The 16,404-nt window shown below is 38.0% G+C and overlaps 1 protein-coding gene across 1 annotated transcript; it reads right to left on the bottom strand.

The window, feature by feature from the left end:
• Positions 1-5,736: 5,736 nt before the first annotated feature.
• Positions 5,737-14,384, bottom strand: rpa2 (replication protein A2). Its single transcript, XM_088328051.1, has 9 exons — positions 14,216-14,384; positions 13,941-14,032; positions 11,934-12,035; positions 10,136-10,249; positions 9,890-9,964; positions 8,338-8,454; positions 7,963-8,073; positions 7,801-7,895; positions 5,737-5,942 (listed from the first exon to the last, which is right to left on the bottom strand). The coding sequence occupies exons 1-9, from the start codon at positions 14,226-14,228 to the stop codon at positions 5,855-5,857; spliced, it is 807 nt and encodes a 268-aa protein (XP_088184177.1). The 5' UTR covers positions 14,229-14,384; the 3' UTR covers positions 5,737-5,854.
• Between the last annotated feature and the right edge of the window lie 2,020 nt (positions 14,385-16,404).

Below are 16,404 nucleotides of genomic sequence, written 5' to 3'. Positions count from 1 at the left end.
AAACTGCTCACCCTGGTTCTGTTTATCTTATCTTAGGGTTTAACCTGTTTTAGCTTCGAATCAACCATTTCAGCTTTCTTAGACTAAGCTAACTAATTATTGGCGGTAAGATCTTTGATCTGAGCCTGAAATTCGAACAGGTCTGGCCTAAAACGTCAATCATTACGTTAGGTTCGGGCTGGGCTCTCTTACTTTTTTGAAAAAATGATCCACCCATCATTCGTTCGGTTTCTTTTTGTTTGTGGGGGTTCCCCGCAGCGCAAAATGCACGCTCGTTGGCGTGCGCGCTCGGCAACACTGTCAGACACAGAGAAGCCGGTGCGCGGCAGGTGGGCGGGTAGTCTGCCAAAATCACCCTTCTTTCTCCCTCTTGTGTCCTCACAAATTCAGGTCGCTCCCTCAAATCGAACTATTAGTTGGGCTGGTTTGGGCTTTTATACCTGCGGGCTAGGTCGGGCTGGATTTCTTGGGCCCGAATTTACCTCTACTTAGCGTTGATCTTTGTTCATTAAAGCACAGTTATGCTTCATTTAGTTTATTATCTTATTTGTAACCATCTCAGCTTTGGTTAGTTTTAAACTGCTTACCCGAGTTTTGTTTACGGTAGCTTAATTTAGGGCTTTACTTGTTTAAGCTTTAGATCTACGATCGCAGCTTAGTGTGTAAGTTAATCAGGTTTTTTTTTTTTTAGATTAACTTGATAAGAAAAACAATCCATCCATATTTGATAAGAAATCTCACCTCATTTGAGTAGTATTTTCTTGAGAAGGTCGGTGATTACTTCTTCATTGCAATATGGCTTTCTTCACTCGTCACTTTACCATACTATTCGTCTCTTTGAAACCTTCCTCCTGATACCATTAAGCTCAGGTGTGGCCGGTAATGGATATGCATTTCTAAAATATGCATGGAGGCAATTGTTCTGTGCAGTGTCACAAGTTGACAACAGTTGGGATAAGCCTATATGCTTAGAGTGAGGTAATGTACATCTGCACAGTGTTTGAATAATCCATATGCGACTGCAAAATCCTTTGGATAAAACTCAATCAGATATTGGTATTGAAATGTTATCAGTTTAATAAAACCTTTTCAAAACATTTAAATGTCCTGTAAGTATATGGTTTTATTTTAACGTCACTTCCTCCTTTGCTTATGTGGCTTTTCTAGTAGAAGGAATGATCAGAAATACGTCATCTTTTATCAAGCATTTGCTGCTTTTAGGCCCATTACAATGGTGTTTCCGCTCCAGCAGTAGATCATTGGACAGCGCTTGTCTGCCGAAACACCCACAGGTCTACTCTGTGGTCTATTTCCAAGGTAGGCTTTTTTCCCCCCAAAACAATTTGCTCCTTAGTCGCTTCTCCTTGTTTTTTTTGTTTTTTATTATTCAATGGTTCTGTTTAAAAGATTTCTGGGAATGAGTTATGCTTCTCAACTGTGAATATATTAAAGATTGCTTGTCTGTTTGTTGTGAGGAGGTCAACACCTTGGAAACATTCGAGCTACCCATAAACTACAAAGGTGTTAACCCAATACTCAACACGATACATTTGGATTAAATAGAGTTAACTGTTAAGTATTTTAAGCATCTGTGGCCTTTTTGTAGTCAGACAGTTTCTCTGTTGGTCCACCCTTGCTGGCGCGGATCTGGGAATCCAACTGTTTGATTAAAACAAAGCATCACGATTTCTGCCAACTGCTCTGAATGTCAAAGTGAAGAAATTCAATAAAGCACGGGTAAACAGCACAAGCAACTATGACTCCCTTCGATAGCTAAATGCCTCATCAGGTAACTGGTCTCGGACATGAATATATGATTGAGATTTAGAGTGCCCCTATGGAGTGAGATCGCGATATCTTCAGAATCAGCAGAGGGTTTCTGTCCGCAGTTGCCAATCTCAACCAACTAGCGGAGCAGTCAATATTAATTGAATTGGAATTAACATATACACTAGAGTACGACAAAAACATTTTCAAAACCAAACTCAATGTAGTGTACTGGCTAAAATTCAGAAGCGCATACAATCACAACAGCTCGTACACTTGATCTTAAGCTTTCCCATCCCTTGCGCACATAACAAAGTGATGGAGAAGAGACCAAGGATTGCTACTTTACATAAAAAATACATTATAAATGCCATCACTATTTACTAAGAAGCGGTACACGATAACTATCGGGCTGACAGTACGACGTGACAGATTTTGTCTCGATAGGGAAAATATGCTCGACAATTAGTCAAGTCAAGTCAAGTCAAGTCATTTTTATTTGTATAGCCCTAAATCACGAAGAGTCTCAAAGGGCTTCACAGATTGTTACACTATATTACACAAACTATTTTCAACCGACAAGAGGAGTAGGTTATTCGTATGCAATGGAGTAGAAGTGAGTTTTAAGTTTAGATTTAAACATTTCCACTGAGGTTGCAGATCGAATCTCAGGGGGAAGAGCATTCCACAGCACCGGTGCCCGGATGGAGAACGCTAAATTATCCAATCAGCTGACACTACTTGTTAAAATATTACCAAGTATTTCTGTATAATTTTGTTGCACTCATGCGTATGACCGTTTGTCTTTTGTAGGCCTTACGGGTCCTTTAAAACATTAACAGGCTCAGAGACAGCTTTTTTCCCAGGGCCATCTCTTACAAAAACAAGCCCATACAATGGTAAAAAAGTATATCTTACGACTTGTTTTTTTGTTGCTGAAAAAAATGTTATTACTAACTTTCTTTGAACTAATTTTAAGATGCACTATTTGTTTTCTTTGCACTATGATAACTTAGGCCAGCCTCTAAGTACTATGTTGTATATGTTTTCCTGTTAATCCTGATTCTACTAAGTCTATTACATGTTTACCTTTGAATTGCCATGTCTAAACTCGTTACATGCAATATTTTGCAACGTTGATAACAATGACAATAGTCAATTCAATGTAATTATTACTGACTTCTGCTGTAGTTGAGATTGACAGCTGCAGACACAATCCGCAAACAAGTGTCTTAATTGCGGCACAATGTGTTACTTTTCTGTGCTAGACATTTCCCAGATGATTTTTTTTTTAATGGAAGAAATGAATGTGATATAGTTCATTTTAACGGCTGTTTAAACCTGTTGCTAAAAATCTGGTGTGGCTTGCAAAGAAACAAAGTTGAGTTTCTTAAATTTGCATATGCAGCTTTTAGTCAGGTGTGCTCTGTAGTCCGATATCTATGGCAATCAAATCATATCATGCTCACTCTTAGTAAGTGGCCATAAATGCTGTTCCAAGTTCACAGAATGTGAAAAATTGCCAAGGTTGTGTTGCTTTGTCAGGTTTGCTATCGTCCCAGGCGCGACTGTACAGTATGTTGGAGGAACTGGTCAAAACTGAGGCCAGTGGGCTTCGAGTCTTGCCTGGCGTCAAAATTTGTGAACGTAATTACATAACTGACAAGAAGCTCGGGTCTTAAGAGTTAGATCAAGACTGGAAGCAGATCTAACTTCAAGTTAAAGTAGCTTTAGAGCTTTAACATTTTAGTTATAGCTTTAACTCATGACTAAAAGCAGCTACAGAGCAATAACTAAAAGCAACTCTAACTACAGGTTAAAGCAGGGGTCGGGAACCTTTTTGACTCAAAGAGCCATAAAAGCAAAAAATATTGATTTTATTTTGGGAAAGAGCCACGCCATATATTATGAGACAAATTTACTAAATTGCTAAACCCGCGCCCCAGACAAAAGCTTAGTCTTCAGCACATTTATTTTTGATGATTTGATAAAAATTATGAAAAGAGAATAATGCCAGAGCCCCTGTCCCAAATTCAACAAACAGACCACTTTAAACTTGTCTCTTTCTTGCAATGACTCAAGATCGGTTAAACTCCTTTTGACCCTTTTTTTCATACATATTGGTTTCAAAACCAGATGCAAGCATTTATTTTGTAAAAACATCAACACATTCTGAGAATAGGGAGCCTTATGTACTTACCTTTGGCGAGAGATGGGAGGGAATGCTTGTACTTTTTGCATAGCTCCACCCATCCCTCCCACTCACCCAATCAAATGACTAAGTTCTCTTCCGGTGTTTTGGCGTAGTTACAGTTCTGTGGATTCATCATAAAGTATCTGAACACTGAACACAGATTATATAGTGAACTTTTAAATAAAGGATTCTTTAGCGTTGTACAGCCAAAACGAGTTTTTTTCCCCCTTTTTTTGTGTGACACCTTGACTGTAAATTGTAGTGAAAAACGTGCCCTATATATACTGCGAAGTGTTTCTCATACATTTGGCTTCGGTTTGGCTGTACATGTACCTGAATAGGATAGACAATCCCGGTTTTGAACAAGATGGAAAAATTTTGCATGCAATCAAATTGGTCTCTGAGCCACAGATACTCATAGAAAGAGCCATATATGGCTCGCGAGCCATAGGTTCCCAACCCCTGGGTTAAAGCATCTTTAAAGTTATAACTTTTGAGTTAAATATTCAACTCTAGGCTGAAAGCAACTGTAACTACGGGTTAAAGTACAGTATCTATAGAGCTATAAATTTTGGTTTAAAACTAATTCGAGATCGAAAGCCGCTCTATCTACAAGTAGCTGCTAATGTTTTTTTTTGTCCTTGCACTACTGGCAGTTCTTTTGTACCTAGCCACTCCTTTGCACATCTGTTCTCCTCTGCACTACCATACACCATTGTTATTGTATAGTGACTTGTTTACCTGACTGCCCATTTTGCACATCTGTTCAGCTGCTCCTCTTGCACTCTTTTCACTACTGTATAGTACTCATAGCTATAATTATTTAGTATATTATTTAGTATTTCAATACTCCAACTCAATACTACACATATATATATATATCTGTACATTCAAGGAAACTGTGCGGGTCAGATGTATCGACATTTCGTTCTGTATACATGTGTACAAGACTGACAATAAAGTATATCTGAATCTGAAAAAGTAGCTTTGGAGCTACAACTAAAGACTGAAAGTAGCTTTAAGTTAAAGTACATTTGAGGTATAACGTTTGAGTTAAAGCTTAAATTCATGACTGGGAGCACCCCCGCAACCCTACTGAGGATAAACTGTGCATAGAATAGTTGGGATGGTTGTTTGAGTCATGTTTGTCGTACAGAAACCATATTTTCCATGAACATTTTTGAAAAAGCACCAGGTTTATTATGATCCAGGTGATTAGAATCACCTATATTAGAGAAGAGAAACTCCAAAATCATGCAGGATATGCGGCTCTTGAGGACCGGGTTGGCCACCTCTGAACTATGCTCACGTGACTTTAATTTTAAATTTAAACAGCTTTAGAGCTATAACATTTCAGTAAGAGCTTTAACTCAAGGCTGGTAGCAATTTAAACTTAATGTAGCTCAAGAGCTACGTCTTTTGAGTTCAAGCTTTTTAGCCTTGTGTGAAACCCAACTCAACTAACACTTTAAAAAATGTGTTTTGTAATTGTGAGCTTGTATTTTTGTCGATTTCATTAAATGGGTTCCAGTCCAATTATCACTGCCTGCACGTTACAACCAATGCATAGAGGTGCAGAAGAGAACAGCGCCGACAACTCGAGATGCAGCTCCGATATCATTAACGCTTGACAAAATATAATTTAAAGAGTAAAATTTGCATCATAAATAATGAATTCAACAAATGGTGTGCTGGTGTGCACACTTTGGCCACTAGGGGCAGTAGAACACATCATTAAACTTGGATTGTAACACATCACAAAAACAGGACAAGAGTCAGCGGACAAAACTATTCTGTTTATTTAAAGGTGACAAACTGTTCAATTAAAAAAGGAATAGGTACATACAGGCGAATTTGAAAAAAATGAATTATTGAGAAAAGAGGAAGTAACTACTAAACATCACAATCTGTGGACTTGTAGTGGTCTTCGTCGATTGTGGAGAAAATGTGACCTTCGTTGCTCAAGAATTCCACAACTTGCCTGTGGAATGACAATTGTTCTTGTAAACAAAAGCTAATAAAAAAATCGAACATATGCAAAATAGTAATGTGTACATGAGAATTAAGGATATTGAGGAAAAAGTTATACATGTTTTTCTTAGATGCTTCTTGAAATTCAAATTCTGGTGCGGTTTTGATAAGGATGACTCAAATCATTTTTTTCAACCAACCTATGCTTTGCAGTTTAAGCCCATGCAGAACTGTTTGGTTAAACTTTATGGAAGTAAAATGCACGTTGATGAGTCTAATGTGAGAATTATCTGGTCGCATACATTTTTTAAACGTAATTCGTTAATACAATAAAGTAGCTTTAGGGGGTCACACTTAGAGGAAACCATGTCATGAATGGAGACTACAGTACTATCAATACAGAAAAAAATATCATGTTCTTTTATATGACTTGATTTAAGATTCTAATGGTTATTTTTTAAACGGACTGTGTGTATCATATTGTGCCTCCGAGTGGTACAGAAAACGTTCATTGAGAATTAATAAATAATAACATGTATTTGACAGAGCAGAAATACACAATTATCATACGAATGTTAATTCTAATTGAAAAAACAGAATGAAAATGTGTATTTCATTTACTTAGTTGAATCTAGTGCTGCAACAAAGTATCAACAAAATCGAGGATTAAAATCGTTTGCAACTAATAAGGCCGTCGAATCGTTGTATCACGTTATTTATGAGCCGCCAAGAATGTTAAATCAATGCAAATCAGAGTACAACATTTCGCTGTGACGCTGGGAATTGTAGTACCGCTCTCGTCTGGCAGAGGGCGCCAAGGCAGTTTTTATAAAAAGGCAATGTTACATTTCTTTATACATTACTTTTAAAATATTGCATCCTTTACAAACAAAATTGACACGAAAGTTTCAACTTTGTAGTGTTTGACTTTTTTATCATTAAACAATTTTCTAAGGAACAGACAGAAATACAGAGAAAAACAATCAGAAAATAAGTGTAAAATAGATAAAGGAAAAAGAAACGTAATAATAATGACATGTTTAACTCGACCCTTGAGGCAAATTTTTCAGCATATATCATTTTCAAATTGGCAATGTTTATCATATTCCAAAATTTAACCCCCAAACACAAATTTGTTGACAAAATTTTGAAAAGTGGGTTTATTTAAATTTTTGATTATTTCTTTTTTGTGTGGATAAAAATCTACACAAATTGTTTTCTTTTTTGTTCTGTCCAAATGTAATCCGATCTGTGGTTAAGGTAATAGGAAAGAGTATCTTACATATTTGGGTGTACAGCATACATTTCCAAGTTTTTTTTTAATTTATCAAGTTAATTGACAAACACGTATAACTTTTTAAAAATTGTTTTATGTCATAGAATATTTCATTTTGCGCACTAGAGTCCATCTGTCCAAAACTTAGATATGGGAAATAAGAAAACCGATTAATCGATTATGAAATTAATCGTTAGTTGCGGCCCTAGTTGAATCCATACATAAGGCCGCCATGTTTGTCTGCCGTCTTGCTGCGGTACTGGTTTTCGTTCACTTTAGACAACATTGACATCTAGTGGTCAAATGTTACACTCTGAGGCTTTAAAGTTTTGCCGTTTGTAACCGCCAATGTGACTAAATGTGTTTACACAGAAATAACTAACCTTTTTGAAACTTGGAACTATTTTTGTAACTCAGTGCGAAGGTCTTGTATTTTGACATGCATTTATAATGTTATTACTATAACACCAGTGTTGGTCACGTTACTTAAAAAAAAAAATTAGCTGTAGTTACTCACGACTTGTTGCAAAAAATACACTCTTAAGCGACATGATGTCTATTCTAGAACCTAAAACTTGATCATTGCTCTTACTTGATAGCCGACACACTGAGACTGGACAGTCTGGTCTTCAAGTCGTGAAGCCCTATGCCTTGTGGATCCGGGCAGGCTTTGATGAGACTCAGCACCTTTAAGGTAGGACGTCAAAACATGTCACATCAGTGAGGTTCTTTTTGTTCACTTTGGAGGTCCTACCTGGTTCTGAGTGTTGCTCAGGCCGTTGTTGCCCATATCGCGTGCACCTGAGTAGACCGAGTCCATGTTGCTGCGCGGCGGCACCGACGACGTGTAGCTGCCCATTACAGCCTGGATCGGAAAGACGATGTTGCGGCATAACTCAATAATTTGTAATTTACCCGTTGACATGGCAACAAACAATGCTATCATGTACACTTGAAATGTGGTTGCATTTTCAAGGAATCCAAGGATCTGTACGAACCCTGAGCTAGAAATAGTTTTGAATTGCAAACCTTGTTTTGAGACATATCCTAAGATTAACAAATGTTATTTTTTGTTTTGTTTTAAAGAGCAGTTTTTCAGAAATCTGTGCTTTTTGTGGCGTTTTCTCACCGAGGTCTGAGGCTTGCTGAGCGCCATGTGTGCCTGGACCACCTCCAGCATGTGTGACGTGATCTCGTTCATGTCCTCCAGGGGCTTGACGCTAAAGGCCACCATCGATCTGTGGTTCTGGGCAAACACGTATGCACGATTTATTTGTGTATAACCAGGGTTCCTATATCTTATGCAAGTTAAATGAAAAACTTACTCATGCTTTTTGAAATTAAATATAAGACAAGCCCCCCACCCAAAAAAAACCCACACAAACAAAACAAACACAAATACACACAATACAGCGTGCCTCGTACACAATACCAGGCACAGATTTTAGCCATGGCGAAAAATGGTCAGATTTCCACTTGTCATGAAATGTACACTTTCCCGTGGTCCAAAGTAAACATCTCTGTCCCTGTTGCTATGTGTATTGTGGTTAGACCCAAGAAAAGCATCTGCTCTGAAAAGCCTGACTGAAACCACATCACCGTTTTGATAGTTCCGTTAGTGTGGTCACGCAATCTTGCCCCAAAAGTAAATTGGTGAATTATTAAATAAGACATTTGATAATTTTTACTAAATCTGTTTAGTTAAAAAAATACAAATCTCAATACTATGTTGACATTTATAAGACTTGCGAAAATTAAATCTAAGACATTTTTTGAAAAATGAATTCTACGCCTTCTAAGACTAAGGATCCGCGGAAACCCAGATGCAAAGTAATCGAACCTGGGTCATGGCGGTGAGAGTACCAAATTCTATCCACTAGATCACCAGTTCTATAAATGGCTGACATATGAAGAAGCATTAGATTTTGTTTCATTATCACAGTATTTTTAGTCATGGTACGAGAAACAAATGTTTTAGAATGGAAAAAACAAACTCGTCCTGAAAGATATAAACGCAGAAAAGCACAATGAGGGAAATGACTCTGGTGTTTCCGATTTTGAATCGGACTTTGAAGGACATTAAATACATACATTGTAAATTTGATGTTGGTATTGTGCTCATACCTTACGTTGTCAAAAAATGACATTAATTGTGGTCGCACGTATTCAACATTTGTCACTTACAAAGCTTTAAGTTTGAGCTGAAAAAAACTGCAACAAAGTTTTGTACTGATATAAATCAAAAATAAGGGGGGCACGTAACAAACAAGTTTGGCAAAAATGTTCTTTTTTGGCGCAAAATCCAGCCTTATTGTAGGGGAATGGCAAATTAGATGCACATTATATATATGATATCATGCTTCTTGTGCTTGGTGTAAACGGATTTCAAGGAAACTAATTGGCCCAAAAATTTTAAATAAATTACTGCCAAATGAAATATGTTATTATTACCAATTTATAACTTATCAGAAGTAGTGTCAAATAGGCACAGTCAACTACTAAAACATCTGCCTTGTATTAGGCCATGGATTGATTTTCATAAAAAAAAAAAAAAAGGAAAATTTTAAGAATTGATCTTGTATTTAAAGACACTGATCATGTCATTTTTTTTGCCAATTTCCTCGAAAATCACAATGGCCAATCTGCAGGTAGTCCTATTCCAAATAGAGCCATCAAATTACCTGAAAGGTGCGCAGGCTTCCTGATGCTTTGACGTACGTGCCAGGTGGCAACACAGAGTTGTCCACGTTGATGTCCTGGAACCAAACCACAACCAAAGTTGCTGTTTGCTGCTCTAACATGTGAACACATGAACTGCTAAACCCAACATATTACTGACATACTTTCAGGCCAGCCCCTTTTCTTCAACTCAATGTTTATAAAAGCATTTTCGCAAATGTTCCACAATTGAATGAGGTTTTTACTACCTCCGTGTCGACCCACTGCTTCACGTCCATCGGGGCACAGGTCATATCGTCCACCTTGTACTGGATGTTGGTCATGGATTTGTCCGTACTCCGAATGACTCCGACCAACGTCACCTGCAAGGCCAAAGAACCTTTTCAGTTTTCACAGGAATTATCATTATATAGGGGACATATCCAGAAAGGGACTTGAGGAATTGGTTTACCCCAAATTCACACAGGCTTATAAATATTGCTCGAAAAACATACTAAAATGTGGTAGTGTTTCACTTTGACAGCACTAAGACAAAGGAATTCATCCTGGACTTCCAGAGACACACCTCTGCCCCTGACCCCCCTGGACATCAAAGGCGAATGCGTGGAGGGGGTGTAGTCATTTAAATTCCTGGGGGTCTATATCTCTGCGGACTTATTCTGAAATAACCAACACAACAGCCTTGGTCGAGAAGACGCAGCAGTACCTACATTTCCAGAAAGTGATCAAAAAAGAACAGCCTAGCACAAGCCTGCTGGTGACCTTCTACAGCTTCACCATTGAAGGCCTGCTGACCTACGCTGTGTCAAGCTGCTCGGTAGCAGACAGGAGGAGACTGCAGAGAGTGACAGATACTGCACAAAAGATCATTGGCAACCCACTGCCCTTCTTAAACGACATTTACAATTCCAGAAGCCTGAACACAGCAAAAGACATCATAAAGACATGACTCACCCCGGTTTCAATTTGTTCAACCTGCTACCCTCTGCAAGGCGATACTGATCGATTTGAGCCAGAACGAATAGACTCAGAGGCAGCTTCTTCCCTAAAGCTGTCACAATACTAAATTCAAATTTGCACTGAACTGAAATGCACTCCTTTGTCACATCATGTCAACTTTATCTGCACTGTAAATAACCAATTATCTATGAATAATCTATCATCGATCGCTGCTATCTCAGTTGCTGCCTACTGGGTTTGATTTTGTGTTCCGTCTTATGTAATTATATATATAAATTGGTAATTGCACTACTTTTACTTTAAATTCTATGTGTCTATACACACTAAATAGGGTAGCTTTGAATTCCATACACACTCTGTGTAATGACAATAAAGGTTTGTCCCCCATCTCAACCATAGTCGACAGGGGTAAATCCATTGTCCCAAAACATTGTAATTAATTTTAGGAGAGCCACAGTGTCAAGTTTCACCTGCCCAAACCAGATAAAAAAGATGCTCTGCTGGCCCTTGCTCCCTGCGATAGTCGACTGGGGATAATGGATGACAGCCACAACAGTGTACCTCCTGACATTAGTGTCTTCTGGTGATCTCTGCTTGCAACAATATGAAACCGAGTATGATCTCTGCTGCACAAGTGCATTTCATTTTAAGCGGGCCGCAATGGCAAGCTGTTGAGGCCCAAACAATAAAAAAGGCTCTTGGAAAAAAACTGCTCCGCTAACCCTTGTTCTCCAAAATAATTGAAAAGAGATAACGGATCACGGTCACAACTGTGCATTTCAATTTTGATGGGCCTGAACGGCACACTTCCAGACAAATATGCGTTCTGTCGTCCCAGGTCGCAACAATTCTGGACTGGGGATAATGAATCACGGCTGCACAAGTGCAATCCATTTTAGGTAACATAAAAAACACAGCACATTTTCAACCTGCAACGAACTGAGGCTGCAAGGCATTACAGCATCACGATTGTGCATAGTTATAGGCAATCCCAATGAGTTTTACCATGTACAAGTTTAATTTCTTCTTAGCCTTTAAACACAATGCGAGTTTGTGTGTGCTCAAGGTTTAAAGGTACCACCTAACCTGTGACAACTCCACCTCGCCAACTTTGAAGACTTCATCCGACTGGGTGGCGGTCATCAGCTGCGATACGGTGCAAGGGATGATCTGCGAGGCTCTGGTTCGCTGTGTTCCACACAAAAACACACAATAAGCATGACAACGACTATGGAACCCAAACACCAGAGCTTAAAAGAAAGTCAGGCCAATGTTTATTTTTTTTTGTTGAATAATTGATTTCCTTTGAGGCGACAGGCTCGATTTATCTATAATCTTTCGCAACTAAGTGTAAATGTATTCATTTATATCTTACATCTGAATTATTCGTTATCCAAGTCATTTTCAATTGCAATGTTTTTCAAATAGACGTATTTCGATTAACATTAAGTTTTATTACTGTACTGCGGCATGGCTTAAAGTTTTAAAAATTGTTATTGGAAGAGAAACACAAGAATAATTGAAAGAAAATAAAACCCTCTTGATTCGTTTTTAGTGAAAAATGTATATATCAAAATGATCAAAACCTCTAAAAAGTTGATTCAGCTGGATATTTTCCTATGACTAAGGATGGCTTGTAAATATTATATGCAATTTGTTGGTAGTACTGTGCTAAGAATGTTGAGTCAAACAAATGTTTTGAAACATTTTCAGGTCGCAAAATTTGGCTGAAAAGACGTTAAAAAGTCGACTAGATTCTGTTAGATTATGAAAATAGGTCATTGAGAATGCAGTCAACATCACATGTGTTTTCTAGCTATATTAAGTGTACCATTTAATCAGCACATCATTACTTTGATAATCACATTATTCATTGTTGTTGTACTTCCTATTTATCCACATATTTGAGTGAAGTATTTACTTGCTGGACGTATTCTTTCATATCAGTGTACTTTCACAGCAATGGTCTTATCACACAACCCTGAAGACTCAGCAATGTGCAGTACTAATCCTGTAGGGGGAATTCCTATTTTTTGCTTAGTAATGAGGTCTGAATTCGGAGTTCCTGTAATGCGGCATGTAAAGAAATGATCTGCATTTATATAGCGCTTTTTAAGTCAAGACTTCCCAAAGCGCTTTACAATGTGCTTCACATTTACCAATAGCGGCCGTGCAGCCATGTAAGGCGCTTACCTGCTTATTGGTGACATTAGGGGTTCAGTGTCTTACCCAGGGACACTACGACATGTGACACTGAGGAGCCCGGATTCGAACTGCGATCTCTTGATCCCAAGACGAGCGCTCTACCTCCTGAGCCACTGCCGCCCCAACTTTTTCACTATAAGAGAGGGACCGAAACACTCTTGCATGCCCCCCAGAAAGAGCCTCCATCGATTGGTCAGGAGTTAGTTCTAAATTTGTCTTTATTTTGAAACTTTGTAATAAACGTCCACAACTGAATAGCTTCTCTTTCTGGTCTGAAAACTTGGTCTGGTCCCAGAAAATAAATCACAGCGAGACATCGGAATCGCCTTTAGATCCCTTTGAGAAAAAACTATTAGGTTGAAAAATGAAAGTTGAATAAAGTCTGTTTGAATCTGTTGAAAAGATGACGCTTAAGAGGGAAAATGACTCTTAACGCAATAACTATTTTGAAGAAAATTAGGTCCAGGGTGAAAAGGCCAAAACACAGCCCAATTTTAAACGTCTATTTTAGGGCCAGATCATGTCTAAAACAGATCAGACCAAAATTCAACATTCAGAAAACTTTCAGTGCTGGGCGCTTTGGTTCAATACATTTATTCAAGAATTAATAATCAATAACATGCTTGCATTGTAACTTATGTAACGTGTTCTGGTACTGTTTGAGAGCTGCTCTTTTGCAAATCTGCTGAAAAACACATCCATTATGTATGTGGTTGATAACGTCCCATTAATAGGCATTTGAACGAACGGATTACCGGGTTTCGCGTGAATTCTCACGGGGAAAAATAATTCAGGAACCGACCAAATTAGAAAAGTGGAACAAACTCAATTCGAAAGCCGAGGCACCAAATTCCTGCAACTTTCCTTCCTCTTTGCAAACTCCCGTACCTGTTTCTTTTCTCCTTGGGACATGGACGGTGACGCAAAGCCGCCTGGGGACTGAGTGTAACCACCAGCCATACTTGACTCATTATACCCTCCTATAAACACACAAGAGAAGAGATGATTTGTCTGCCATTATTGTGTTTTCGTGCTTATCTATGTAAAGTGGTTACACTAGATACGCACGTTACAGACTGTTTGGCTAGGCTAATTCTCTAAAACGGCAAGAACAGAATTTGAAGTGTCCTAACCGCGACCTTAAAGCCGCAATCCACACTCACCCTGGTTCCACATTATATTCCAACGAGTGTCGTAAATCCTAATTTAGGAAATGGTAACAATTGTGAAAGCGGACGCCACCAAGTCAGTTTTCTTCGCTGCGAACCTTCGCGCGCGTCCTGTTCAACCCAGCGCGCATGCGTCACTCACAATTCCCGCGAAACATCAAAATACATGGAAAGTTTTTGCCATCTCATCTTTGTCTGTCAGACACTTGAAATTGTTTTAAATGCAATATCACCTCATTGAAACTATTCAAATCAATGTATATCAAAGTATAAATATTTATTTTTGTTGGATTTATAACGTGTCAGCATTAAATTGTGTGTCTGTGGAGGAATAAAGCCTGCCAGGCATTAAATAGAAGCAAATTTTGAATGACGCTGTTTACTTCCGGGAGAAGCGAAACACTGGATTGTTTTCATCAGCGCCTTCTAACGGAACAGAAACGAAATAAATGGAAGAAAAATAACTTTAAATTTAACCGGAATATTTTAAATCCAAACGTCGTGTCTGCTTCCATTTAAATTCTAATGAGTTTGTAGCAGATTGGGTTTGTGGGCAAAATACACACTCCACTGCGCACAATGCAGATACATTCATTTTGAATTGTACAATAAAAGTTCACTAATCAGATGAGGAGGAAGGTCAAAAGTTAGGTTAGAAATTAACAATGGGAGTTTTGAGGTTCAAAATGGGCTTAAAAGTTGAAACTGTAGCTGAAAAAATGATTATTTCTGAATCTATTTCTGATACAGAAAAAATGCCCACTTTACATACCTGCTAACACTACCGCTTTACGCGTTTGACCACCGCTTTTCTCTTTTTTTCCCCACGCCTACCCACCACGATTTGACCACTAGATGGCACTGTATTGGCAATGCGAACGAAAACCAGTCGCCAAATCATGTTTATTTGTGACGCCCTTAATCACAAGGAGTCTCAAATGGCTGCACAGACCACAGATTATTGCAAACCACAGACTATTGTGACACCAATCCCCTGATCTTAAACCTACATGAGGGCAAGGAAAAAAATCAAAAAACTCAACATAAGGAAAATGAAGAAACCTTGAAAAGGGACCACATGAGGTTAAAACAGCACCAAGGGCACAGCATATCAGCAAGATACCTGAAAAGTATTGCACCTACTTCTTGGTAGGGATTCCTCTATATAAAGGAAAGACAAATTTCTCGACCTTTAAATTTTTATAAAAAAGTAGCATTGGTATGATAATTTATTTTTTGCCCGGTTTTCAAATTAATTAGTTTTTTTTCTTACTGAATGAAAGTTTTTTTTGTACCACCAAGAGGCACTAAACTTTACACACTGTCCCTTTAGAAAAATACTTTTTAAAATTCATTTATTTTTAACAACAACAACAAAAATCCTGACTCAAGACGGGTATTTTAGTAAGGGTGGGACAAAAAAAATGAAATGATTCATTCATGTATAAATTTATTTTAGGCGATTTTTAAAATTGACATCACTCCCTGGAATCATAATTCATGTTTTTCGGGTAACAAAAGGAGATACAGGTTGAAACTCTAGCTGGCAAAAATGAATAACATTTCGATATTGCACTTTCCGAATCTTGATCGAGCCTACTTTACATGTACAAAACTGCAAAAGTGATGAAAGTTGAAATGTTTTTGTACATTTTTATTTTTTTACAAATGACTTTAGCCTGTTTAAAGGGACAGAGTCTATTATTTAGCTCCTCATAGTGTATAACACCCCACCCCTCCCCCAATTTAACTTCGATATTAAGCTAAAAAAAACATTAACTATCAAATAAAATTGCATTTCTTTTAAAAATACTAATAGGTCGAGAACTTTGCATCACTTTACAGAACATGAGCCTCTGCCATCTTGCTGCTACGGGTAACCAAAAAGCCAGGGCTAAAACTTTGTAAAATGGTGCGTTTTGGTCACTTTGGGTCTCCGTAGTTTAGATTCTCTCTTGTGCTATTTAAGAGCTCGTTTTCAGTTGCATGAAAATACAGCGACATCTAACGGTAAATATTACACACTGTCCTTTTAAAGTGAGGACAATCATGATGTTTAGCAACAGGTGTGTACCTATCACCACCTAGCGGGATTACGGTGAATTATTTTGATCAATATTAATTTCTAGCATAAATTGAAAATGTGAATTAAAAATGTATGTGAACTGTGGTTATTTATCAAA

This window comes from Urocampus carinirostris, chromosome 2 (genome assembly GCF_059441175.1).
Source record: "Urocampus carinirostris isolate Australia breed hairy pipefish chromosome 2, RoL_Ucar_1.0, whole genome shotgun sequence".
Lineage (NCBI taxonomy): Eukaryota > Metazoa > Chordata > Actinopteri > Syngnathiformes > Syngnathidae > Urocampus > Urocampus carinirostris.
The sequence above is the reverse complement of the archived record's forward strand: the minus strand, read 5'-3'. Positions and strand labels throughout refer to the sequence as shown.